The sequence below is a fragment of the Ovis canadensis genome, chromosome 4 (genome assembly GCF_042477335.2).
Source record: "Ovis canadensis isolate MfBH-ARS-UI-01 breed Bighorn chromosome 4, ARS-UI_OviCan_v2, whole genome shotgun sequence".
In the NCBI taxonomy this organism is placed as follows: domain Eukaryota; kingdom Metazoa; phylum Chordata; class Mammalia; order Artiodactyla; family Bovidae; genus Ovis; species Ovis canadensis.
In genome coordinates, this window is record NC_091248.1 from 122,436,074 (window position 1) to 122,463,749 (window position 27,676).

A 27,676-nucleotide genomic window follows, 5' to 3' on the forward strand; every position below is an offset into this window, starting at 1 on the left:
CCCTTGTATTCCAGGGTTTCGATCTCAAATGTGTATCACAGCATCAAAAAATATATCTGCTCTTTGAAGATTCAGTCATATCAGATGGCATCCTGATAATGTATTATTCATAACTCAGTCACAGATAAACAATGTGGCAACATAAAAGCAAAGCATTAAAAAGCCACACGTATCACAGAAGCCTTTCACAAAGGAATAAAAGTTCAGGAGGGGCAGGTTTTATATAGGTAAATAAATAATAAATAAGGCAATGTATGGAAATCTTTTTTTAATAATTAACCTCATGTTCTAGATAGTAAACTCCTTAAGGATAAGGACAGATCCTAATCCAAATTCTACAAAGTTTTAATATGTTACATAGTATGGCTCGTCAGCATATTAAATACTACTTTAGTTCATTTATACTATAGTTGATATTTTAATATATATGCTAAGAAGATCTCACCAAATATAGACATTTGGATTACACATTCATATTTACAATTTAACAAGTGGAAAACCAGAAAAGTTTGATAATTTTCTAAGATTTATTAAGCGGGGAAGAATAAAGGAGTTTCTGCTATAGTTCATGTATATTTTAGGAAGAAATCTGTAGACGCCCTCATGGTGATCTCACTTGAGGTTAGGAGAATGTGTGGAGGGAAATCTTTCATGATTTTCCTTTCTAATGTTTTTACTCTTGCTTTTCTCCTACTATTACATGGAATCAAAGACAATGTTGTCACTCCCAGGTAAAACATAAACTCAGATGGAAACCCACAGAGAGTCCTCAGATTTAACACATCTTTTTCAGTCTGAACAACAGCTACTTTGTATGGTTTTCACTGTGAGTTATGCGTTCAGTTGACCTAACCATGCTTCTAACAACAAAGTCATCACACCGTTCTCTGTCTTAAAATTCTTCAAAACCTACCCTGTTGCCTCACTGGAGTGCTAGCCATCTTTTCTGCATACTGCCGTACTTGGCCACTACCTTCTCCCCTCTGCCGTCTAACTCCTGTTTCTTTCTTATGCTTCCCTAAAAAGCCTCTCCCCTAAACGCATCATCTCCTGCTGTCCTGAGCTCCCCGAGCATCACATATGCAAAGTGCTGCCACTTGATCATGAACAAAACAGACCTGATCTCAGCTTCATGGGCTACACAGTCAAGCTGGGAAGAAAGGCCTTAGTGAACAGAAATAATTAACAAAAGTGTTCAGGGTATCTTAACAGAGAAAAGACGGAAGCATGGCAATGTAGAGCAGCGGAGTGTAACCCAGAGCGATGGTGGGGGAACGTCCTTCAGGGACTTCCCTGGTGGTCCAGTGGCTAAGACTCTGCACTCCCAAAGCAACGGGCCCAGGTTCCATCCCTGATCAGGGGACTAGATCCCACATGCCTCAGCTGAGAGCTCACATGTCACGATGAAAACCCCACAAGTTACAGTGAAAGATTCCACACCACAACTAAGACCTGGGGCAGCCAAATAAGTCAATGAATATTTTTGAAAAGTCCTCTGTGACGACGTCAGGACTCCATCATGGCTTCGGCAAGAAAATCAAAACGTATTCAAGACATTCTAGTGGGAGGGAGCAACATATACAGAACCACCTTAAGGCAAAGGAGAAGGGGGAATCTAGAATATTTTAGGAATAAGGAGAAAGAGGGGCTCAAGATGAGGAAGGGGAATGCCCTGGACCCAAAGCATGCTTGCCACGGAGATGCCCTGTTCCCATCCTCCCCACAAAGACCTCACTACTGAGCTGTAAGGAAAGCAGCTGGCTCTCCTTGCCTAGCAGCAATTCCTTTGTGACACACCACTACCTGCCTCTGGGGCCACATGTTTCCCTGGCAGCCTCCAACCTAAGTACAGGGGAGCGGGAGGGTATGGTCCTTTCTGCCCAATGCAGGAGTCCTCGAAAAGGTCCTCTTGCTCTGGGTCTCCAGTGGCTCGGCCAACATTTTGCTCAGTTTGTTTCACTGATCAGAACACCTGATTACTCTACTCTCTCCTCCCAGCCTGAGGCTCTCTCTAGATTTTGGTTGTTGAGTTTGAGACACAATGGTTTGTTCTGTGATTCAGTGACTGAAAACTGTTTATAGATCCTATCAATTAGACACAATAAATGACATGCACATCACTGCCTTCCCAGCTTCCAGTGGCAGCACTGCTGTTGCTGCTGCTAAGTTGCTTCAGTTGTGTCCAACTCTGTGCGACCCCACAGATGGCAGCCCACCAGGCTCTTCCATCCCTGGGATTCTCCAGGCAAGAACACTGGAGTGGGTTGCCATTTCCTTCTCCAACACATGAAAGTGAAAAGTGAAAGTGAAGTGTCTGACTCTTCGCAACCCCATGGACGGCAGCCCATCAGGCTCCTCCGTCCATGGGATTTTCTAGGCAAGAGTGCTGGAGTGGGGTGCCATTGCCTTCTCCAGTGGGAGCACTAGGAAAACCAAAACTATTGTGAAGATTTAGAACTTTCTTCTAAGAAATTCCACATCAGCTATGTCTGGATGAAGCCGATAACTCTCAGTAGGCTGTTTCCCCTTTTCCGTAAACAAACAGATAATTACAGCAATTGACTGCTGAAGTGGCACATTTGGTACAGCTCAAGTCACCACAGGTATGAGAAAGGTTCACTCAGTTACTTGTGGTAAGTCTGTAGAGTGAGCTACTTGTCAACTAACGATGGTTACAAAAGGCTTTCCCCTTCAAAGGGAGGAAAGCATCGACTCCGCCAGCTTAGTAAATATACCTTAGAGTAAATCTCCCAGAACTTCTGCGAAGGAGCAAGTTTTTATTAGGGGTGGCTCTCCACCACCTAGGCTGTCCCACCACTGTGTACCAGCTGTAGAGTTAGACTGTACGAGACTCGGCGGTTGACCCCATTCCCTACTCCGGTCCCAGACAATCAGGTAACTTTTATTATCCTGCGCTGAAACCATGTATAAGTTCATGGAGAGATTTTAGGACCGAGGTCTAATGACGGTGGCAAGTGACACCCCTACCCCTCAATCCCTCTGATGTGAAGGCGTAAAGAAACTGCTAGAAGCAGCCACTGCAGACAGTCGGGGAGACCAGACTGAAGGCAAAGGCTACTGGGAGCCAAGACATGAAGGAAGCAGACATGAGATCTGCCCGCGCCGGGTCTGAATTGGTCCTTTCCCACGATTATTGAGGAAACCTTGAAACACTATCCTGTTGTACTTTTTGAAAACCATCCCAATGTACAGAGGTGTCCTTGAATTCTTCCTTTAAAATGACATGCTGGTGGCTTCTCTGGAAGTCCAGTGATTAAGACTTTGTGCCTCCACTGCAAGGGGCATGAGTCTGATCCCTAGTCCAGGAACTAACATCCCACATGCCACAAAAAAAAAAAAAAAAAAATTGTTTTAATAAAACAACGCATTGGATCATGCATCTCAGTTTATCTCCCTGTCCTTCCCAGGAAAATAAGTCAATTGTCTTTCAAAGCTTCAGGTTTAATTTTGTGGATCTTCACTGGATAAAGGCTATAAAAAGTTTACATATTATTTCAACAAGTGTCAAAAATACTGTAAAATATTAAAAATTACAAATGTGTACATTAGCTAAACGATGTGATTATATGATTATACACTTGGATGCTAGGTGAAAATCACTACTGAATATCTTAAAGAGTCCATGCATGCAAAGTAACAGACGCTTCTCTCATTTTTAAAAAAGGTAAATATTATTTTATTTGTTTAAATAAGAATTTGCAAGGATGGCCAAATCCAGGCCATATTTGTTGGTCTTGCCTACATACTATATAAACAAACACATACACACACAGCTGTGCAGGGTAAAAAACAACTTGGGATGGACAGCAGCTACTTCCTTTAGGCTGAGAATGAGCTGTCAGTTTTGATTGCTATATACAAGATCCACTTCACACATTTAGGGACCTACCACTCACTGGAAGCTTCCAAAATCTGTGACCTCTGATTCAAGTGTACATGTTAATGTTTTGGCAACTAAGTACAGATTTATTCATATACTGAAGAAACCTGACAAGGGAATCCAGATAATCAGCACAAGAGCAAATAATGATTTCAGGTGAGTAAAAATAGGATTTTTCACATCCTTGGTTTAAGATTCATAAACACCAAACAGGCATCAATCTTACCTGTAGGTCTTTTTCTTCTATCTTCCTTTGGAGCACTTCAAGGCACTTGGTAAAGTCAGTATGGTCTTGATCAGGAGTTGAGATAATTTCACAGCCCTGTGTTAAATGAGATAAAAGGCAGAAGTTAATAATGATGTCGACTGAGGAACAAGATCAAGAGCTATAAAAGAGAAAGCATCACACATATCCTATGATGCCTGTGTTATACCTTGATCATTAAAATCATTATCATTATCTTTCTTATTTCACATAACAGGACCTCTCAGCAATGATGTTAGACTACTAAAATGATGATCTGATTATGACAATCATTCTACCCAAAAAAAGTACAGCTAATACCACATTAATGGTCTTTAAAACTCACCGCTGTGATAACATTCAAGATTAACATAAGGACATTGGTATGAGTATTATAAAATACACTCACAGTGAAATGACTTGAAACTAAAATGAAACTACTTCTAATAAACGTTGAGTTTCTTTGAGCAGACTTTCTAAGTTTACTTACATGAATAGAAAAACTAATACCAGCTAAAGATGAACTGACAAACTACATTTTAAGTAAAATCAAGTTAGCTGTCTTATAAAATTCCTTTACAATACCTTTTTTCCCCACGTAAAAAGAAGCAGGAAGAGAGATGCCTGTGTAAATACGCCTCTTGGATGATCTTTCAGACATAATGAAGTGAATTTATAAGTTCTTTGCCTCCTCTACAACAGATATTTTACCTAGTGAAAACCACTGAAATATATTTATAACTATAACGCCACAAAAGTGTCAGCTTGCTGGCACTAGTGAACTGAGATGGTTCGAGAAACAGTATTTTTGAAATGACACCGTCTCCTCCAATGTCTTATAGAAGCAAAGATATGTAAAACCAGAGCACAATGAGACTTTGGACTTCTTAATTCAGGAATGAAACAATGTGAGGTCTCTGACAAACAGCTGAGTAAGGGAAAGTTAAATATAATCTAGTATATAAAGTTGCCATTCAAAGAGTTCTCAAGGATACAAAACACCCATACTGGCTCTTAAATTATTCCAAAAACCATTCTCAGTAGATTTAAAGGTTCTTCTTTAACTTCAAGGTCTCCTGAAAGGTGTCGGGCTCAAGCTGTGCTTCATTCATTTATGACTGTCCTACAATGTAGTGACCAGTGAAAAAATTAATTTCTCATCATTCAAAAATATATTATGTACTAAAAGATGCATATGTCATTTTTACAAGATCATCGATAAATACTTTCCTGACCCTAAAAGAACATTGAAATTTACTATAATGGCCAAGCAAGAATATGAAGTTGCCTTCTCTCAGGCTAACACCCCTAAAAAAAAAAAAAAAAAAAAAGACACAAGAATATGCCAGAGCGTACAGGAATATTATCAGAGAAGAGGATATTAGATTGTCAACAAACCCAAAATCCCTATATTGAAACTTTCTGGAGAGCAGGCCTTATACTTTTATTACTGTTTCCAGTGCCTAGCACCAGTGTGCTATATAGGTAAGTGTTCAATAAATAAAATTCTTGAGGAATGAAAAGGTCTGTTGGCAAATGTGGTGGGAGAGTGCGGTATCTTATTTTACTGCCAAATATGACAATGATTAATTATCTTCCTTTTTTAAGTACTGACCAGAGAAATAATCACTCCAACAAAGGGAAACAAAATTAAAAAGGCAAACAGAAATAGCAATACAAGAGATGACTAATAGATCATCATCTGCTTTCACTGTTATCACCCCAGAATCAGCACAGATCCACAAGAAACCTTATAGCTAAAGGGAATCCAAGACATCACCTATGTAGTCCCACTATAATATCTGTAGATTAAGACAATAAAAAGAAGTTTAACTTGACTAAAAAACTGGACAGCAGGGTAGTAATTATCAGCAGGTCACATTTAGAAACCCTGTTTCTTTACTCCCATGACATGGGAACAAATTCCTAGACAACTGAAAGACCAAGGTTTTCACACATGCTTAGCTGCTCAGTCAGGCACAACTCTCTAAAACCCCCATGAGCTATGGCCCACAAGGCTCCTCTGTCCATGGGATTCTCCAGCCAAGAACACTGGAGTGAGTTGCCAATTCCTCCTCCAGGGGATCCTCCCAAACCAGGAATCGAATCTGCATCTCTTGCGTCTCCTGAATTGCAGGCAGATTCTTTTACCACTACCTCCCAGTTCTTACGATATCTCTAAAGAAGCCCAGGTCTTATGATACCTCTAAAGTTGGCTCCACAGAATATTAAGAAAAAAGCTACTTGAACTATAAGACCTAGGCTTCAGCAACTTAAGATGGACACACAGAGAAGCTTAAGTCAGGACGCAGAGACAGATTATCAGCACTGAAAAGTTCAGACTGTATCTAAAGTAACTATAAACATCTAGAAACTCTAACCAAGGCGTTTATTAGTCATCCACAGTGTTAGAGTTTTGACTAGTTTAAATGATCCTAATATTATCACAGAATGAGAATAAATTCATTAGAAGTAGAAACAGCTCCAGGAGTCCTCTCAGGGAACTTTTGACACCTAGAAAGGAGACATGGAACACAACACATAGGTCTTTGGCCAACGAAAGACGTTTTCACTGTTTTCTGGGTCTTATCGTAACATATTAATATCCAGAAGAGGGAAAATATAAAAGTAAAGATGAAAAACTATCATGATCCCGCAGACAAGAAAATTGTAGAAATGTGCTCATATTTATTTGCAATTTTTGGTAATACAAAATAAGGTTCAATTGCCTGGGGTCATTAGAACTGGGCTTTATGAAGATATTCAAGATATCAGACTTAGCCAATTAAAGTATATAACATTCTAATAAACAGTTTCCAATGTTAGTTTCCATTAGATATGTGTATTTTACATTAAGATATACAGGAATTTTTCAAAATTTCCATAAAATTCAACTACTACTACCTTTAATTTCTCTCAGTTGCCTAATTGCCTTATATATATATAAAATATATATGATTTTAGGATATATATTTTTTAGAATACAAATTATTATTTTATAAGCCAGTAGGAAGCTCCAATCTCATATTATGCATTTTTCTTGGGTAGTTTTTCTCACTCTACAAATAGAAATTTAAATAAGAATTCTAATAAATAGTTTGTTTTATGAATACATCACTTTTTTTCAAAATGGATTATTTTTTATACTACATTTTATTGATTCTGTTTTATAGTAGAATTGGAAAGAAAAAGACTTGGCTTGACATTACAAATTTCAGTGTGTCGAAATCAGAGCTATTCTGAATTTGTTCTAACCTAAAAAGGATCTTTTGAAGATGTAGAGCCACAATGCCTGGTCTAAAATGCTTTTCAATAAACTGAGATGTTTTTAGCCCTAACAGTATATAACTTAATTCTATGAAAAATCAGAGAACCTCAAAAGTTATCTTAAAATAGGACTATTAAAATTGTGATCTATTGATTATCTTTCTCACTGAAGTCAATAATAAAAAGTAAGATGTGATTACTCATCTTGTTATTTGAGATACGAGTCACATTATATACATTATGATCTTGAATCTCGAAGATAACCTTATAAGGTAAATGGAATCATCACATTTTAAGATATGTAAACTGAAGTATGTGCTTAGTCCCTCGGTCAAGTCCCATTCTTTGCGACACCATGGACTGTAGCCTGCTAGGCTCCTCTGTCCACCGGGATTCTCCCGGCAAGAATACTGGAGTACAGAGAGTTTAAATAACTTGCCCAAGGTCATACAGCTGAGAAGGAGAGAGTATGTGATCAAAGAAGCCCATACTCTTCACCTACCAGGCTTTGTACTCAACCCTGTTTACAATAAACTTTGGGTATTTTGGAAGGTTTAAGCAGAAAAATTCCTTTATAATTTATGAAAATTGCAGTCACTCAGTTGTGCCCAAGTCTTTGTAACCACGTGGACTCTAGCCTGCCAGGCTCCTCTGTTCATGGGACTCTCCAGGCAAGAATACTGGAGTGGGTTGCCATTTCCTTCTCCAAGGGATCTTCCTGACCCAGGGATTGAACCTGGGTCTCCTGCATGGCAGATTCTTTACTGTCTGAGCCACCAGGGAAGCCCAATTTACATGACTCTTTATTTAATTGGTTTTCTCCAGTTTTTACCTGAAAAGTCTTTAACTGTCAGGCAGACATGAAACCTGCCTGACTGCATGCTGCTTCCATTGTAGCCCAAGGCTTGGAGGACTCAGCGTATCCACAAACATCTGAAATGGGCAGTGAATGCTTAGTTATCCTTTTCCTTGCTTTTTTCTGCATTTCTAACTTATTATATTGTCACTATGTTTATCATTTATGATATAATTCACTTTTTTGGCTATTAAACATCTTTCTGATCAATATCTCTGTGTAGAAGTGTTTATCTCTGATTATTTTTCTTAGACTTGAATTCTAAAAATGAAACTACTGGAAAAATTATAAGAACATTCTTTATGACCCTTGATAGATTGCCAGAGTGTTTTCTAGGAAGGCTGAAAATATGGATAATCCTACTGGTGTATGAGGATTTAAAAGTTTCTTCTTTTAAAATGTAATACTAGGAAAGATAATTCATCATGAATTTCTTACCATGAGTTAATTTACTTGCTATACTTCCTTCTTCATTACAAACAAATCATTAAGGAAAAGACTTTCATTGGGGAGGAAGGGAAAAGAAAGATAATTCTGGAGTGTGAAGCAGGTTGGTCCTGGAAGTGGTTTGCCCAACTGAGGACTAAGGTGCTAAAGGACAATATGACAGAAAAGGACACTTTTGGGACGGGAAATAGGGGTCAATCAAGGGTAAAGAGGAGGAGGAAAGAAGATGTCAAGATCACCTTTCAAGCTGGCTCCAAAAACATGAAATATATATCCCATCAAATTGGAATATTGTTAATTTTTTTAATAAAGCAACCAGATAATATGAGTTTTGTGGTGTCTTAAAATTCTAGCCCCCACACACTATTTTCCCTCATCCACTACTGAAGCAGTCTTTCTTTTTGTACGTCGTTTTTCAGTCCCTATGTGAAGAAGGCTGAGCGCCGAAGAATTGATGCGTTTGAACTGTGGTGTTGGAGAAGACTCTTGGGAGTCCCTTGGACTGCAAGGAGATCCAACCAGTCCATTCTGAAGGAGATTAGCCCTGGGATTTCTTTGGAAGGAATGATGCTAAAGCTGAAGCTCCACTACCTTTGGACACCTCATGTGAAGAGTTGACTCATTGGAAAAGACTGATGCTGGGAGAGATTGAGGGCAGGAGAAGGGGACGACCCAGGATGAGATGGCTGGATGGCATCATGGACTTGATGGACGTGAGTCTGAGTGAACTCCAGGAGATGGTGATGGACAGGGAGGCCTGGCGTGCTGTGACTCATGGGGTCGCAAAGAGTCGGACACGACTGAGCTACTGAACTGAACTGAACTGAAGTCGTGTCTGACTCTTTGCGACCCCATGAACTGCAGCACGCCAGGCTTCCCTGTCCTTCACTATCTCACAGAGTTTGCTCAAACTCATGCCCACTGAGTCAGTGATGCCATCCTGTTAGGATACATTCAAAAATATTTTAGGGAGATACACTCAAGAGTCTTAAAAAAATTGAATATATTACATTTTTAATAATGAGGTTCCATAATCCTTTATTAAACTGAATTGACCAGAACTGTATAATAAGAAATAGCCTGCCAGATTAAAAGAACAGCAGGCATAAAGCAAAATGACTTATACTCTGAATAATCAAAGATAGAGATCTAAAATTAGCCCAAACTTGTTCTCAAATTTGCTAAGAAGGGGAATAGTTACATAAAGCCAATTGGAATCTAAATCATCTATGTTCCTTGATACAGGTATGAAAATTGGCTTTTTACCCTGTAGAGATGTTATCACGAAAGTAACTATTTCCCACTTGCCTCTTTATTGTATAAGGCATACTATGGTAGATTGCTACTTCAGTTTTATTTACCAGACTTCCAAAAACATTTCTACTTTTCAAAGTAGAAATTATCAAGTGACAACTGATGAGAAACAATTCTTCAGCAAGAATGTCACATGATTAAACTCTTAAAAACTCTTAAGTAATAGACTGCCTAAAGTAATACAGTGTTTTCTTTCTGTTTTTCTAGATGGTATATAAAAGAAAAGAATAAATGTAATTTAACCTTGCAACAATTCTCCATTCAATCCCAAACACAGAGAGACATTCTAATCTGCTATAATCTTCACTGCCCTGGGTATCGTAAAATAACCTTTCCTTTCAACATGGCATTGAACAAAAACTTTAAACATTTCAAACAAGAAAAGCACCACTTCTATTAACAGAAGTCAAACATCATTTTAACACAGCACAGGGTCTCAAATGATGGCTTCTTTGCTAAAAGCAGAGTTAAGAGTTCCCAATGGAAGAGGGTGCCTGAAAGATTTAACACATCAGGCTCAAGAATGCTGTTTTATAGCCTGCTTGCAAGGCTGCCCTCTGGACTGGTCCTGGAGGACCTGAATGGTAAAGAGTTCCCCACACTGACAAACAAACAACTTTCCCCAACACTGGCTCACTGTGCCTAACTTCTTTGTACAAACAACATGGTTTACGCCGAGAACCTGTTTTGTTATGGTTGTTGTTTGTTTGGCCCCCAGTAACATTTTGGGCATGAAGTCACCAATGAGCTTCCCTGGTGGCAACACATCACACTTCTTACAATCTGATTAAGGGCATCCTCTGTGACTACTGGGAAAGGACTCTTGACTAGTGACTCATTTTCTCCAGAATTTCTCCCCCAGTGCCTTACCCCTTAGCTGATTCTGCTTCCCAGCCTCTCTGTAATAAATCACAGCTGTGAGTCTGACTATATACCAAGTCCCATGAGTCCTCTAGTCAATTATGGATTGCGGAGCCCGTCGTGGGAACCCTCAAGCCAAAGAGCTACAGATCCTTCCTCCCTTAGGAGGCTTGAATACGCTTCTACTTTATAATGTTCATACAAGCACATGGACCCAGAGATCTGGTCTTGTCTGGGTGCTGTTCCTTCACACCCACTACAAACAGGCCAAGGATGGAACTGGTCTCCACTGGCTCTCTTCCGAGTCTCCCCAAAAAGGCGAGGATGTGGGTGCAGTAGGAGAGGGAGCACTGAAGGAATTGGGGGGGGGGTGTTCAATTACTCAGACCTCAGCAGACACAGAAAAGGGAAACTGAGTACTCACAAAAGGAAGCTGCAAGATTTCCTCAACCTGTGAAACTGGTTTTCACTTCACTTGGAGAACTCCTTCTTTTCATCCAGAAAGTTACGGTGTAATGGCCAGGGAAGTGCATGCATTCTGCGGTCAGAATGCCCGCTTAGATCCTAGTCAAACCATTTCTGACCTGGCAAAGCTGGGTGAATTGCTCAACCTCTCTGTGCTTCCATATTCAACTGTAAAATGTAAGTGACAGTTCCAACCTAATAGAATGTGACGTAAGGATTAGTAAAGTGTTAGTTCCTCAGTTCAACTCTTTGTGACCCCATGACTGCAGCCCACCAGGCTCCTCTGTCCATGGGATTCTCCAGGCAAGAATACCGAAGAGGGTAGCCATTCCCTTCTCCAGGGGATCTTCCCAACCCAGGGTCTCCTGCATTGCAGGCAGATTCTTTACCATCTGAGCCACCAGGGAAGGCTCAGACTATAAAGAATTACATAAATTTATAAATGAAAGTAAGAAAGGATTATATGAATTTATAAGTGAGAGTACATATAAAAGTGTCTGGTATCCTGGAAACACTTCAAAGTAATTATTGACTAGTACTCTTTTCAAGATTATGTTGAGATGGGAGGGAGTTTCAAAAGGGAGGGGGTTTATGTATACATATGGTTCATTCATGTTGAGGTTTGATAGAATACAGCAAAATTTTGTAAAGCAATTATACTTCAATAAAAAATAAACACATTTTAAAAAGGCTCTGCTGAGACTTTCTCACACCAATCTTTAAAGGTAGAGAAAACCTGAAATACAACCAACTTATAAGCAACCAACTATATTTCAGCCTTTCAGAAACCAGTATCTTACCCTAACTGTTAATGGATAAAGGGTAGTTTCTCAACAGTCAAACTCACTTGAGAAGTATAATACTAAGGTGAACAAAATTAAAATTTTGGCAGACTTACTTAAAATGATACTGGGCATGGTGAATTTTCAAGAGGGACCTACAGAATGTCAAATTTCACAAATTGTTGTGATCACAAAAGTCTTTTTTTTATACTAAGTATTGTGTGGCACTTCATGTGAATCTTTTTTATATCAAGTATCTAAAAGCAGCATTAGACACCTGAGTCATACAAACTTTCATGAGAATCTACTAATTGCTGGTATCCTGGAATGAATGACAGAATTCAGGTTGCAGGAGATCACATATTAATAGGATAAGAAGGAATTATGATAAAAATTAAAATTATGATAAAGTTATTTCAATCAGGTTCTGCAAGGAAAAAACAAAGGAAGGAATACATGGGGGAGAATTGATGAGAAGGGGGTTCTATGAGCCTAATGAATGAGGAGAGAGAAACGGTCACGGAGACCCCAGAGATCGCAGAGTTAGAGAAGCAGCAGGCTGGCCTGGCCCTGGAGTCATCGCTGAGGCACTGGAGAGGGCTTAGAAATTTACAGAGCTTCCCTGGTGGCTCAGACAGTAAAGAATCTGCCTGCAACGCTGGGTTCAATCCCTGGGTGGGGAAGATCCCTGGAGGAGGGTATGAAAATCCACTGCAGTATGCTGGCCTGGAAAATTCCAGGGACAGAAGAGCCTGGTGGGCTACAGTCCAGGGGATCACAAAGAGAAATTTAAAGGGCATAGGCTCCCCCTTTTTAAATGCCTTAAACATGTTAAACAAATTAAAACAAAACAGGCTTTGAAAATTAAAGACAATTTGAAAGGACTACGATTGAGGCAAGCACAAGAATGAAGGTGTATTCCTGAAACAGACTCACATAAAGTCCCTTGGCTGTCCCATCATTCCCTTCCTGAGATGCTAATAAGCAGAAGCCAACCAGTTGTAAGAATATAAAGTGAAGAACCTGTCACTCAGTTGTCAGTGGAAACTGCCTGTCTATAATTCCCTTAACAAAGCCTTTACAGCTCAGCATATGTTAATTAGTTTTCAAGCTTAAGCCTAAGAACTTACTGTACTCGGGGGGGGGGGGGGGGGTGTGTGTGTGTGTGTGTGTGTGTGTGTGTGTGTGTGTGTGTGTGTGTGTGTGTGTGTGTGTGTGTGTGTGTGTGTGTGTGTGTGTGTGTGTGTGTGTGTGTGTGTGTGTGTGTGTGTGTGTGTGTGTGTGTGTGTGTGTGTGTGTGTGTGTGTGTGTGTGTGTGTGTGTGTGTGTGTGTGTGTGTGTGTGAGAGTTATCCACTTAAAAAAGTATATCGATAAATGGAATTGAGCTTTCTATATTTATACAATTTTCTCCATCTGGCGTTAAGAGTCAAACTTGCTAATGTTTTAAATTTCTCCTAATCCAACTTGCCTTTTCTCTAAATTTATTAATTTTAGACTGCCCTGGTGGCTCAGATGATAAAGAATCTGCCTGCAATGCAGGAGGAGGTTCGATCCCTGGGTCAGAAAGATCCCCAATATTACCATGTATAAAATATTCTGACATCTGGCTGGGCAGAAGTGGGTAGGAGACACAGCTACAGGAGAAAATAATAAGATACATGACATTAGGCAGAGCAATGCAGATGTTTTTCACTGAAGATTAAAAGCATCTGTCCAGATTCTGTTAAATTTAAACAAAATTGAACCCAAGGCATTGTCAAACTCAAAAGTATGTTATCATTGATTTTGATTATGAAGCAAATTAACGTTCATAAATTATATACTTATGGAAAAGAAATGATTAGAAATCCCTTTAAAACCAATGTTACTAAGTATAGCTATTCAAAAGCTCTTAAGTAAACAATTATGCAAAGTAAAACAAAATACTACCACTTTATATTAACCTACCCTTTAAGCATTTTGAGAGCTCCTCCACATGTGTAACATTCAGTTCATTCCTTCATTCGCTCAGTCATATCTGACTCTTTGTGACCCCATGGACTGCAGCACACAGGGCCTCCCTGTCCATCACCAACTCGCGGAGCTTACTCAAACTCATGTTGATCGAGCTGGTGATGTCACTCAACAATCTCATCCTTTGTCGTCCCTTCAATCTTTCCCAGCATCAGGGTCTTTTCTAATGAGTCAGTTCTTCACATCAGGCGGCCAAAGTATTGGCACTTCAGCATCAGTCCTTCCAATGAATATTCAGGACTAATTTCCTTTAGGATGGACTGGTTGGAACTGCCTGCAGTCCAAGGGACTCTCAAGAGTCTTCTCCAACACCACAGTTCAAAAGTATTAATTCTTTGGTGCTCAGCTTTCTTTATAGTTCAACTCTCACATCCATACATGACTACTGGAAGAACCATAGCTTTGACTAGATGGACCTTTGTTGGCAAAGTAATGTCTCTGCTTTTTAAAATGCTATTTAGGTTGGTCATAGCTTTTCTTCCAAGAAGCAAGCATCTTTTAATTTCATGGCTGCAGTCACCATCTGCAGTGATTTTGCAGTCCCCCAAAATAAAGTCTCTCACTGTTTCCATTGTTTCCCCAACCATTTGCCATGAAGAAATTGAACCAGATGCCATGATCTTAGTTTTCTGAAGATCTTAGTTGAGTTTTAAACCAACTTTTTCACTCTCCTCTTTCACTTTCATCAAAAGACTTTAGTTCTTCTTCGCTTTCTGCCATAAGGGTGTGTCATCTGCATATCTGAGGTTATTGATACTTCTGCCGGCAATCTTGATTCCAGCTTGTGCTTCATCCAGCCCAGAATTTCTCGTGATGTACTCTGCCATTAGTTAAATAAGCAGGGTGACAATATACAGCCTTGACAGACTCCTTTTCCTATTTGGAACCAGTCTGTTGTTCCATGTCCAGTTCTAACTGTTGCTTCCTAACCTGCATATAGATTTCTCAAGAGGCAAGTCAGGTGGTCTGGTATTCCCATCTCTTTCAGAATTTCCCACAGATTTTTGTAATCCACACAGTCAACGGCTTTGGCATAGTCAATAAAGCAAAGGTAGATATTGTTCTGGAATTATTTTGCTTTTCTGATGATCCAATGGATGTTGGCAATTTGATCTCTGGTTCCTATGCCTCTTCTCAATTCAGCTTGAATATCTGGGAGTTCACGGTTCATGTACTTTTGAAGCCTGGCTTAGAGAATTTTGAGCATTACCTTGCTAGCGTGTGAGATGAGTGCAATTGTGTGGAGTTTGAGCACTCTTTGGCATTGCCTTTCTTTGAAATTGGAATGAAAACTGACCTTTTCCAGTCCTGTGGCCACTGCTGACTTTTCCAAATTTGTTGGCATATTGAGTGCACAAATCTTTTAGGATTTGAAACAGCTCTACTGGAACTCTATCACCTCCACTAGCTTTGTTCATAGTGATGGTTCCTAAGGCCCACTTGACTTCACATTCCAGGATGCCTGTCTCTAGGTGAATGACCACAGCATCGTGATTATCTGGGTCATGAAGATCTTTTTTGTACAGTTCTGTGTACCCTTGCCACCTCTTCTTAATATCTTCTGCTTCTGTTAGGTCCCTACCATTTCTGTCCTTTATTGAGCCCATCTTTGCATGAAATGTTCCCTTGGTATCTCTAATTTTTGAAGAGATCTCTAGTCTTTCCCATTCTATTATTTTCCTCTATTTCTTTGCACTGATTACTGAGGAAGGCTGTACATTGTCACCTGCTTATTTAGCACATGAAGAGTACATTATGTGAAATGCCAGGCTGTATGAATTATAAGTTGGAATCAAGATTATTGGGAGAAATACCAACAACCTCAGATATGCAAAAAAAATATCTCCTTGCAGTCCCTTGGACAGCAAAGAGAACAAACCAGTCAACTCTAAATGAAATCAACCCTGAATATTCATTGGAAGAACTGATGCTGAAGCGGAACCTTCAATACTTTGGCTATGTGATGCAAAGAGCCAACTCATCCGAAAAAATCCTGATGCTGGGAAAAACTGAAGGCAGGAGAAGGGGACAACAGAGGATGAGATGGTCAGATGTCATCACCAACTCAATGGACATGAGTTTGAGCAAGGGAATGGTACAGGACAGGGAAGCCTGGCATGCTGCAGGCCAGGGGATTACAAAGAGTCGGAGATGACTAAGCAAATGAACAACAGATATGCAGATGATACCACTTTAATGGCTGAAAGTGAAGAGGAACTAAAGAGCCTCTTGATGAGGATGAAAGAGGAGACTGAAAAAGCTGGCTTAAAACTCAACATTCAAAAAATGAAAACCATGGCATCTGGTCCCATCACTTCATGACAAATAGATGGGGAAAAAGTAGAAACAGTGACAGATTTTATTTTCTTGGGCTCCAAAATCACTGTGGATGGTGACCGCAGCCATCAAATTAAAAGACACTTGCTCCTGGAAGAAAAGTTATGACAAACCCAGACAGCAGACTGAAAAGTAGGGACAGTACTTTGCTGAGAAAGGTCCATATAGTCAAAGCTACAGTTTTTCTCTAAGTCATGTACCAACATGAGAGTTGGATCAAAAGAAGTCTGAGCACCAAAGAATTGACACTTTTGAATTGCGATGCTGGAGAAGACTCTTGACACTCCCTTGGGCAGCAAGGAGACTAAACCAGTCAAAATATTCATTGGAAGGACTGATGCTAAAGCCAAAGCTCCAATACTTTGGCCACCTGATACGAAGAGCCAGCTCACTGGAAAAGACCCTGATGCCGGCAAAGATTGAGAGCAGGAGGAGAAGGGGACAAGGATGACATGGTTGGATGGCATCACCAACTTGATGAATATGAGCGCGAACAAACTCTAGGAGGCTGTGAAGGACAGGGAAGCCTGGTGTGCTGAAGTTCATGGGGTTGCAAAGAGTCTAACGTGAGTTAGCGACTAAAGGACAAAAACAACTTAATAACCTATTGGTCTGTTTGGCCACTCTTTGTCTAGCCCAACCACTGCAGTTCCCCTCTTGCCGCTCCAGGGTTGGGGGTGAAGGACACTGTCATGATGGAAATGTGAAGGGAAAGCGTCGGGTTCTCACACTGACTATCATTGCATTGCTGGCATTCTTTCCTGCAGATGTTAATGACCTTGTGCAAGAAACAACAATCCTGTCCAACAGAACAAATATGTAGTCTGTTGAAAAGTAGTGCTAGGAACTGAATCCTAGTTTTCACAAAATTCTTTTCATTAAAAAAAAAAAGGACACTCATTCAAAAGCTGCTGCTGCTGCTGCTAAGTCACTTCAGTCGTGTCCGACTCTGTGTGACCCCACAGACGGCAGCCCACCAGGCTCCCCCGTCCCTGGGAGTCTCCAGGCAAGAACACTGGAGTGGGTTGCCATTTCCTTCTCCAATGCATGAAAGTGAAAAGTGAAAATGAAATAGCTCAGTCATGTCCGACCCTCAGCAACCCCATGGACTACAGCCTTCCAGGCTCCTCCAGCCATGGGATTTTCCAGGCAAGAGTACTGGAGTGGGGTGTCATTGCCTTCTCCATATCCAAAAGCTAGCTGTCTCTATCATTTTCCTAAAGTCTTTTAAGTTTTTTGAGTCTGAGCTTCCACATCATAAAATTTGGCTAAATAACACAGTTCAATGTCTGTTACATTTTAAACTATTTTACATTTTTATCATTATATTTATAACATATTATTATCTTCTATCCTACACATCTACATTTATGGAAAAACAATTTATTCTGTGACTCTTTAAGACATTAAATACTGCAACGAGTGCCTAACATTCTAAGTATAAGGAAGCATGCTTTAAAATCCCATTCCTAGATCCAGTAAAGACCCCAAAGACTATACAAAAATGAAAGAGTATCAGAAGTTACATGAGATATTACAGTTTCTTCAAAAGGTCTCAGGAAACTGAAACACATGAGGGCATGATTGATGGAATAATTAAAAAGACTGAAGTAGGTGATTTTAGCCTTGAATCAAGGAAACACTGACTGATTCAGAAAGTGAAAGATATAAAGTAAAATAAAATATCAAGGGGAAAATCTGTAAAAGACATTCCTCATTCTGAGTTCATATTAGTGAATCAGGCAGAGAAGAACTAAGACAAATGGGCAAAGGGGGAAACACAAAGATGTCACAGCTATCTGAAAAGGAGGCTTTATGGAATAAATTAAGAATGGCATACCATATGCCTCGGGAAGTGGACGGCAATCAGTTGGTCAACTACAACCATATCATATCTATATGTTTAATATTAAAACTATCAGCATAGAAAAACACATGGACAGTGACAAGTCACACTGCTACTTATTTGAAATTTCAGGTTATGCGTTGGCATGGATCCAGTGGTACACCATGGCTTCACTAAAATCTAGTTTTCAAACTGCTGCATGTTAACAAGAGGCATAAATTGTACATCCTAGCTCTTATCCCATGGACCATATGGAATTAAGTGGTGGATCAGAGCTTGCTCCCCATCTTGACCAAAACCCAAAGGAATAAATAATTTAAGGGTTATATACATAAAGAGTAGTGATTAAATGGTTGGGATGTTACCTAACTTGAAGAAGGTTATGCATATAAAGATCTAATCAAAGAAAATGTGCTAATGGTTATGTTTTCCTCTTCCTTCTTACATAAAAGTGAAAGTTTGTGACCCCATGGACTGGAGCCCACCAGGCTCCTCTCTCCCTGGAATTCTCCAGGCAAGAATACTGAAGTGGGGTGCCAAGCCCTTCTCCAGGGGATCTTCCAGACCGTGAGATCCATCCGGGGTTTCCTGCATTGCAGGCAGATTCTTTACCATCTGAGGCATCAGGTTATATATTACCAATTAAAGACCAAGAATGCACTGTGATGATGTGAAAATATTTTTCTCATTGCCTAACAATCTAGCTTTATCACTACTAAGTCAGATGGTTTGTTAGCCCCTCTCCACATAGCTATCAATGATCCTTGCCTACTGATATTGACGCCCTTGTGCAGCCTTTTTGCAGACTTACCAGGGTTAATCTGTATGACTAACAACATCTGGGAGAAGAGACAGGAAGATGATATATCACTGATGAAATCAAGTTATAAAAAAGACCACGATTTCTGTTTCGGCAAGCTCTCTTGCATGTATGTTTTCTTTCCCCTTCCTCTTTTCCTGGTAAGCCGTCTGCCATGATGTGAGCAGCCTACTGGCAAGGAGCTGACACCTCCAACCAAGACCCAGTGAGCAATAACGGCCAGCCAAACCAACAAGCAGAGCAATGCGGAAACAATTTCTGTAGCCCCCAGGGAGGCTTGAGAGGCCTGAAAAACCAGGCTGTGCTATAACTTCATGAGAAACCTTGAACCAGAACCACCCTGTTATTAGATAATTGACTCTCATATGTCTTACCAAGAGACCCTGTGAGAGAAACACCGTTTGCTGTTTTTTTTTTTTTTTTTAAACCGGAGATAATTGCTTAACAATGTTGTGTTGGCTTCTGCCATCCAACTGATGTGAGTCAGCTGTAAGTATACATATGTCCACTCCCTCTTTAGCTCCCCCAGACCCTATCCCACCCCTCCAGGCCATCACAGAGCACAAGGCACCAGCTCCCTGAGCTCTACATCAGTTGCCCATCAGCTGCCTGTTTCACATAGGGTAGCAAATATGTTTCAACGCTACTCTCTCAATTCATCCCACCCTCTCCTTCCCCTCGCCATGTCCAAAGTCTGTTCTCTATGTCAGCATCTCTATTTCTGCCCCGCAAATAGGTTCATCAGTACCATTTTTCTAGATTCCATATATATGTGTTATGAATAATATACAATATTTGCTTTTCTCTTTTTGCCTCACTTCACTCTGTGTAATAGGCTCTAGGTTCATCCACCTCACTAGAACTGACTCAAATGCATTCCTTTTTATGGCTAATTATTTGCTGTTTTAAGCTGCTAAATTTTAGGACAATTTATTACGTAGTAATAACTAGTGAATACAAATGGCAAGAACTGGGATATACTCTGTTTAGAAGCTGACAAACCAACCACTTGATATTTTAGTGTTTTCAGAAGTTTATCATGCAAACCAATTTTAAAGTCAAATGAATCAGTGCTGGCTACGAATCTGCTTCATGTTTCAAACAAAAATTTAGCATTTTAAATTTCTTCCTTATTTTACTTTCCACAATAGAGCAGACAAGGTACAAAAAAAGAAAATGTGTATGAAAGTGGAAATAACCTCCTTTCACTTGTAACAAAGCAAGTGTTTCAGTTGGAGATAATGGCTTACATGAATTCTGTGTAACACTGCATTAACTTGTTGTCATTACCATTATTATTAACCATAGCCAAACATTCACCATGTGCTCTACAGGGCACATGAGCTTCTACAAGACGTCTCCGGAACCCTGTAGGAACACACCCAAAGAATTCAAAAGCAATGGATTCTCATCTATACATGAAGGAAAAAACAAAACAAAACAAAACTTGATTATACTCCATCAACTTACACGTATGCAATGTAGAAATTAGAAGGTTCAGTTAATCTTCCTTTTCGAACTAAACCTCAACAAACATAAATGACTTTTGGAGATTAAAATCAAAAGTGATCCAGGAAATGCAAGAGAAATTCATCTGAAGGTATTAACTCAAAATTTTCCTTTACCCCTGAGCCATTCAAAAACTAAAAACCCTGGCTTCCCAGTCTTTCCAGCTATGTCCTTATCCTCTGCAATGACTATCAGACCGACACGTGCAGTTTTGGCAAGCCTGCAGCATAAGAGTGGGTGGCTGGCCGGGCGGGGGAAGCGGAGGGGAGGGGAGAAACGGAAGGAGAGAGAGAGAGAAAGAACAGACACATCTGGCCAGATCTTCAGCTGGTTTCTGAGCCTGCTTGTCCCTGCCTCTCCTGCTGTTTCTTCTGCTCCTGAAGATATGATTAATGTCTATGAATTGGCAAAACTCTGGTTTGTAAGCAAGGCTGAGGGCTTTCCATCCCAACGAGGCTGAGGTATGGAGTTAATGAGAAGTGAGACTGTGGGGAATGAACAGAAACATGGCAATGTTAAAGTAATTGAGCATGAATATCAAACACTGACTTGGGAACAGTCTTCATTTGCTGATGGGAAGTCTGATCAGCTGCTGGGTAGATGGCGTGGGTGCACAGATCTGCATTCATTGCTGGCCTCAGAATTTCCATCACAACAGCCCACACGTTATAACCTTGGTACCTTGCTTCCTCACCTAGATTCCTATTTCCCTTCTCTTCTCTTTCTTTTGTTCTTTTTCCCTTCCCTGCCTCACTCTCTTGCTCCTCCTTTACTTCCATCCTACAAATGCTTTCTTTTTTCTTGTTTCTGAATTTATCTCATCTATCCTCAAGCCTCACAAAGAATTTAAAGCTTCTCTCAATAATTGCTTTTTCTTTATAATATGCATAATTTACTAATGCCAGTTCAGAATAACACAGATGATGGTACTGTGGCTAGAAGAATTGCTGATGCTATAATTTTCATTTTAAAAACCTTGCATTGTCCTCTAGAGCCAGTGAGAGCTTGAATTCTTAATTAGCAGAAGACATTACTCTGTCTTCTATCATCCTCAAATAGTTTGCTTGTATGTTCTTAAGGGCAAAGATCTTTGGAAGATCTGCACAACAGTGACAAAATGAACACCTTGATAAGCTCTACATTATTACTAATTTCAAGTTTTAATGAAGCGTTATTCAGAAGAGTAATAATAGGTTTAAGAAAACCAAATATTAAAAAAAAAAAACAAACCCTTTGGTTCTAAAATTCTGTGGTTGTTGCTGTGTAGCTGCTAAGATGTACCTGACTCTTTCGCAACCCCATGGCATTTCCCAGCCAAGGATACTGGAGAGGGTTGCCATTCCCTCCTCCAGGGGATCTTCCTGACCCAGGGATCGAACCCGGGTCTCTTATGTCTCCCGCTTTGGCATGTGGATTCTTTACCACTGAGCCACCAGGGAAGTCCTCTAAAATTATCTACGAATGCACCATAAGGCATTTTTACAAAAATTCATTTACAAAGATTTTTTTTTTCCACTAACAATACAAATGGACAAAATTTAAATGTACATCAGTTGGAAACTGTTTAAGTAAAATACAGTACCATTCATTAAATGAAATTTAAAATGATCTGTGAAAAATACATAACTCACGAAGATGTAGACAACACAGTATACTTTTACTGAATCAAAAGCTATAAATTCATTTAATATATACATGCTTAGAAGACTAAGCATTAATGCTTATCTGATGGCCACAGACTTTCTAAGATTGTGCTTCTACTTGTCACTTTCTCAATTTCCATTTGAACCTGTAGGACAACTGCTAGAGAGACTACCGAAGTTACAAAGTAACTAAGAAAAATGAGTTTCTCAATCCCTACACATACAGTAAGGAAAACAGAGGAAAAAAAAAAGGGAAAGCAATCACATAAGACCTTAAATATGAAAGTGCTAATGGTTTACCTTAATAGCGTAGTATTCTCTAACTTCAGGCCTAATAGAATCAAAGTCTCCACTGATGAATTCAGGCAGAAAGCTGAAAGAAAGAGTTCCAAGTCAGTCAATTATTCAAGACTATTTAGTAGCTAACCTTTAAAATTATGATTATAAGAACCAGAGAGAGACCTAAGGTACTCAAAAGGAAAAAGAAACAGTCTGTTTTCAGAGTGAATGGGATGTTATATCTTATGCACTTAATTTTCACTTAGAAAAGACTGAGGGGAATTGCAGGTATTCAAATAATGTGTCAATTTAGTCTCACTATCAGTCAATATTTATCTTGCTTAAAAAAAACAGATGAAGATTAAAGAAGATTACTGCTTTAACAAAAGCTCCCAGTTCAAAACCCTAGCACAGGGACTCTCCGTCTTTGCATAGTACTTTCTGCAAATAGACAACTGTGACATTTACCTTCACATCAGTTCAAAACTTTCAACAGATTTTAACAGAACAAATGATAATGAGGATGAGGCATTTTTGTAGCACATAAGTCAGTTCAAAAACATTTTCCAAATAGCCTACTGACATATTTCTAGAAATAGGAGTCTTCTAGTTTTGTCTGCAATAACACAAAGATCACGGTTACTAAATAGAATAAGAGGATTCTCCAAATGGATGTTTCTAATTCTATCACAATTACCTTTTTCTCTTCCCTACCATTTTCAGAACTCCTTTAGGAAAATCTCCCTTACTGTATCTACATAAGCCATCCTTTCCTATTATAAGACATCTGTATGACCTGGTAGAATTTCTTCCCACTAAAAATACCTAACTGTGGAGAAATAAAACATCCCTGGACTTCTCAGTACTCCTGCCAAACACCCTAGCTTCTGAGCTTCCAATGTATATCTGAGATAAAGAAGAGACTGCTTGCTTTCATGTCTTCCAGAAATATTCTGCTCTTCACATACCAACCATAAAAACTAGATCCAGCTTTTTACCCCATTAATTGCTTTGATTCAAAATCCTAGTATAACTTCTGTTATGTCTTCTCAAGATGGCCAAATTATTATAGAAAGAAAAGGTCCCTAGAGACTGAATATTACTGTTGGCTGTTATAAGTCCAAAGAGGTAAAGCCCAGAACCTAGAGACATCCCTAGGTCTAGAGACATCCCAGGAGACATCCCATGTCACAAAAGACAAGACACAGGGAGAATCTTCCTGCTGGAGAGATTTCACGGATATAAAAGTGGGCTGGGGTTAAGGTTCAGGCCCATAAAATGTCCCCAGGGAGCCTTTCAAGAAGGGAGAAGCACCGCTGCCACCACCCCACTTAACAGTTGAGGGAAAATCTCATTTTCTCGTCTTTCAGATATGAATATGCGGCTATTCGTACAGGACCACTGATCTGTAGCTGCATGAGTCAAGGGTTTATAAAAACTAGAGAACAGAACTGACTCAGAATACCTCGTGCACACATTCAGGATACTATTCATAAAGAGGAGTATTTAAAAACCCATCACTGACCTTGTTCTTTTGTAAGATGATTTAAGTTCTTAACCCAATTGATGTGCTGCAGTCCATGGGGTCGCAAAGTTACCAACGACCTAGTGACTGAACAGCCACCACCCAACTGGAACTGTTAATTCTTAGGCCAACTCTGTCCATGTTGGACCAACTCTTCTTTGAGCTATTCATCTTCTTAGGGCTAAACAGTTGAGAGGAAGTCCTTCCATAGAGTTCTGTACCACATACACTGTATAGATTTGTCTTTTCATTAAAAATTAATACTTACTTATTAAAATTTTCAATCAATTGATTTCAGAAATGTTCACTGAACATCAAACCATGTGCAGAAGCAATAGTTCACTCAGAATAAGGTAAAATTGGGAAGTAAAATACCTAGGTTTTTAAATTATCTTGCCTGGTTTGAACATTTTCCTACAAACTTTTCTTCTCTAAATGTCCCTACATTAGTTATTTATGATTTTCAATTTCATTTTATACCTGTTTAGAGAACACCCCTCCTGATATCTTACTTAGGACTAAAAAAATAGACCGTTAGTTTGTATCACTTCTTTTTCTTGTTGCAAAATTTCATTCATTTTCAAAGTTTCTTCCAAATGTGTCCAACCTACCACCATTTAACTATAAAAGCGTCAGTCATGTACAACTCTTTGCAACCCAACGGACCACAGACCACCTGGCTCCTCTGTCCATGGAATTCTCCAGGCAAGAATACTAGAGTGGGTAGCCATTCCCTTCTCCATGGGATCTTGCCAACCCAGGAATCAAACCCGCATCTCCTGCACTGCAAGCGGATTATTTACCATTTGAGCCACCAAGAAAGCCCCCATTCAACCATACACAAATTAAAACACATATGGACCACAGACTATTCATACTTCCTATGGTCTGAATGTCTATGTCCCCCTCCAATTAACATGTTGAAACCCTAACATCTAAATGATGTTCTTAAGAGGTGATTAGTTTAAAATGGTGGCGCTCTCATGAATATATGAGTGCCCTTAGAAGAGAACGGAGAAGGCGATGGCACCCCACTCCAGTACTCTTGCCTGGAAAATCCCATGGACAGAGGAGCCTGCTAGGCTGCAGTCCATGGGGTCGCTAAGAGTTGGACACGATTGAGCGTCTTCACTTTCACTTTTCACTTTCATGCACTGGAGAAGGAAATGGCAACCCACTCCAGTGTTCTTGCCTGGAGAATCCCAGGAACGGGGGAGCCTGGTGGGCTGCCGTCTACGGGGCCACACAGAGTCGGACACGACTGAAGCCACTTAGCAGTAGAAGAGAAACCCCAGAAAGCTCTCTTCCCCTTCCCATCATCTGAGGACACAGTGAGCAGACAGCCCTCTATAAGGCAGGGAGCAGACCTCCCCATGCAATGACTCTGCCGGTACTCTGAACTTGAACTTCCCACCCTCCAGAACTGGGAGAAGCGGTTGTTATTTATAAGCCATCTTGTCTATGGCATTCTGTTAGAGCAACTTAAAAGTATCGAAATATTGCTGGAAAGGATAAAAGGAGTTAGCCCTCCAATACCACCACTGTCCTCTTCAAGAACTGAAATCTAAGAAGTCAAGTGAATTTGGCCAATACTTCACCATGTAGAAAAGCCATTTAATCTTAGGACTCTGGTTCTGTGCAGTCCAAATCATGCAACTTTCTAATAAGGCTGACTACATCCCTCTACAAAGTTTAGCCCCTCGGATATCTAGAATCAATTTGACAGTTTCCAAATACTATATGTTTTGACAGTAAATAAAAATGAAAAATAAAGGCTAATAAATGTAGTCAGCTGAACATCTATCCAAAGGAAAGCAATCATGCAAATTCACTTATATAATCTTGCAAAATATTAACAGGAAAGCAAAATTAAATAGATAAAAAATAAGTTCAGTAAACTTTTAATGTAATTTTCTCCAATGTAACACAGATGCTTTAAAAAATGAACAAGGATGCATATTTCTAAGATGACTCATGGCAAAAGTACACCTGGTTTATATGCTGATATGGCTAAAACAATCATAACTTATTCTGATATAATATACTAGTTTTTGAAACTTCCTGAAATGTGCCTTCATACACTGCAATTAAAAACCCATGTAACACTGTCTGAGGCACCTGTGGCCAAGCACCTGGGTATTCTGAAGAGGTACTTATTGCGGATGACACTTCACAGATGTAAAGGAACTGTACTGTGATATAAAAGACAGTGTACACAAAAGATAATTTTCAGAACTATTTGGGGACTGACTTCAGAGAGCAAGTAAGTGATGAATGGCAAATGGGTTTGTGTCTTGTTACATACAGCACTCAAGTGGACCTCTCCTTGGTATCCTTAAATCTACCAGCACTGACTCATAGTATTAAGATCCATCCCATGTAATAATTGGGAGGAGGTTGCTACATGATGAAAACATACCTAGCCATGGTGTGTTAGAATACAACTGTCTTTCAGAAAACTTTTTCTGATACCGGTAAAGAAGGCTATCCCTCTACAGAGGCTTCTCTGCTCCCAAGGAACATACAACCACTCCCTTTCTATAGCAATGAATCTCTTACTTTCCATTTCATTACAACCAGTTTCTGTAAACGTCTTTTAGCTTCTACTAGACTAAGCTCTTGGGGCAGGAGCTCTCTGATTGATCTTGGTATTGCTCAAAGCACCAAGTACATAGATGCTGATAACAACATCATAATGTGAGAAGGCAAAGGAGGAGAAGCAGGGGGGTTGGGGGATGAAAAGAGGAAGTAGGAGAGAAAAGCAGAAAAAGGAGGAGGGCTAGGGGAAACATGGCAGGGGCAAAACCAGGAATGCAAAGAATTAGGGGAAAGGAGGGAAGAAGTGGAGGAGAGGTGGGAAGAAAATGGTTAAAAGGGAAGAGAAAGGCCAGAAGAGGAACAAAAAGGAAAGAGAACAGTGGAAAACCACCAGGGAAGACTTTCAACATAAACTTACTAGGATGTTCGCTCCCTAATTCTTAGCTTGTCCACAATATTTAACTTTTCTGAGCTTCATTTCACCTTATGTAAAATGAGGATAATTCGGAGTGCTTGTGAGGATTAAGAGTTAATATATGTAAAGCACTTAGAAAATGCCTGGCACACAGTAAGCAGGATTTAAGCCATTCAGTTAAAATAAAATTTATTACTAGAGAAGCTAACTCACTTGCTCGAGGTTAGAAGGCTAATAAGAGCTAGAACCAAATTTCACACCCAGGCGGCACCATCTTTATTCTCTAACAGCCATGTCTACAGCCTTCCAGACACATGCATTTATGAAATGGAATAAAAGTTTCTTATGGAGAAAGTTCTCTACATAACTGCCTTTTCCTCCTGCTGATTTTATTAATCAGTGTTAATTTGGCCAACCTGTATATATGATAGAAGTAGCACTGCAACAGAAGAAGGATTTGTGCTCCTTGCTATGAAAGGATAGGATCTTGATGAAAGAAATACATTAGGAGGAGAAATTTCAAAAATAGTGTTGAAAAAGAAGAGGGCTCCAGATACAAGCAAAAAAATGGTACCCCATCTAAAGACACAGGAATTGATCATTCAAAGATCT

General features: G+C 39.7%; 1 protein-coding gene across 8 annotated transcripts in view; it reads right to left on the bottom strand.

The window, feature by feature from the left end:
• The window catches only part of TPK1 (thiamin pyrophosphokinase 1), a 379,100-nt gene that overhangs the window by 183,061 nt on the left and 168,363 nt on the right, over positions 1-27,676 (bottom strand). For all 8 annotated transcript variants that reach the window (XM_069588648.1, XM_069588649.1, XM_069588647.1 and 5 more), the window contains 2 exons: positions 22,608-22,680; positions 4,128-4,223 (listed from right to left, as the gene is read on the bottom strand). In XM_069588648.1, the coding sequence (XP_069444749.1) occupies positions 4,128-4,223; positions 22,608-22,680 (169 nt within the window). The remainder of the gene's footprint in view (positions 1-4,127; positions 4,224-22,607; positions 22,681-27,676) is intronic.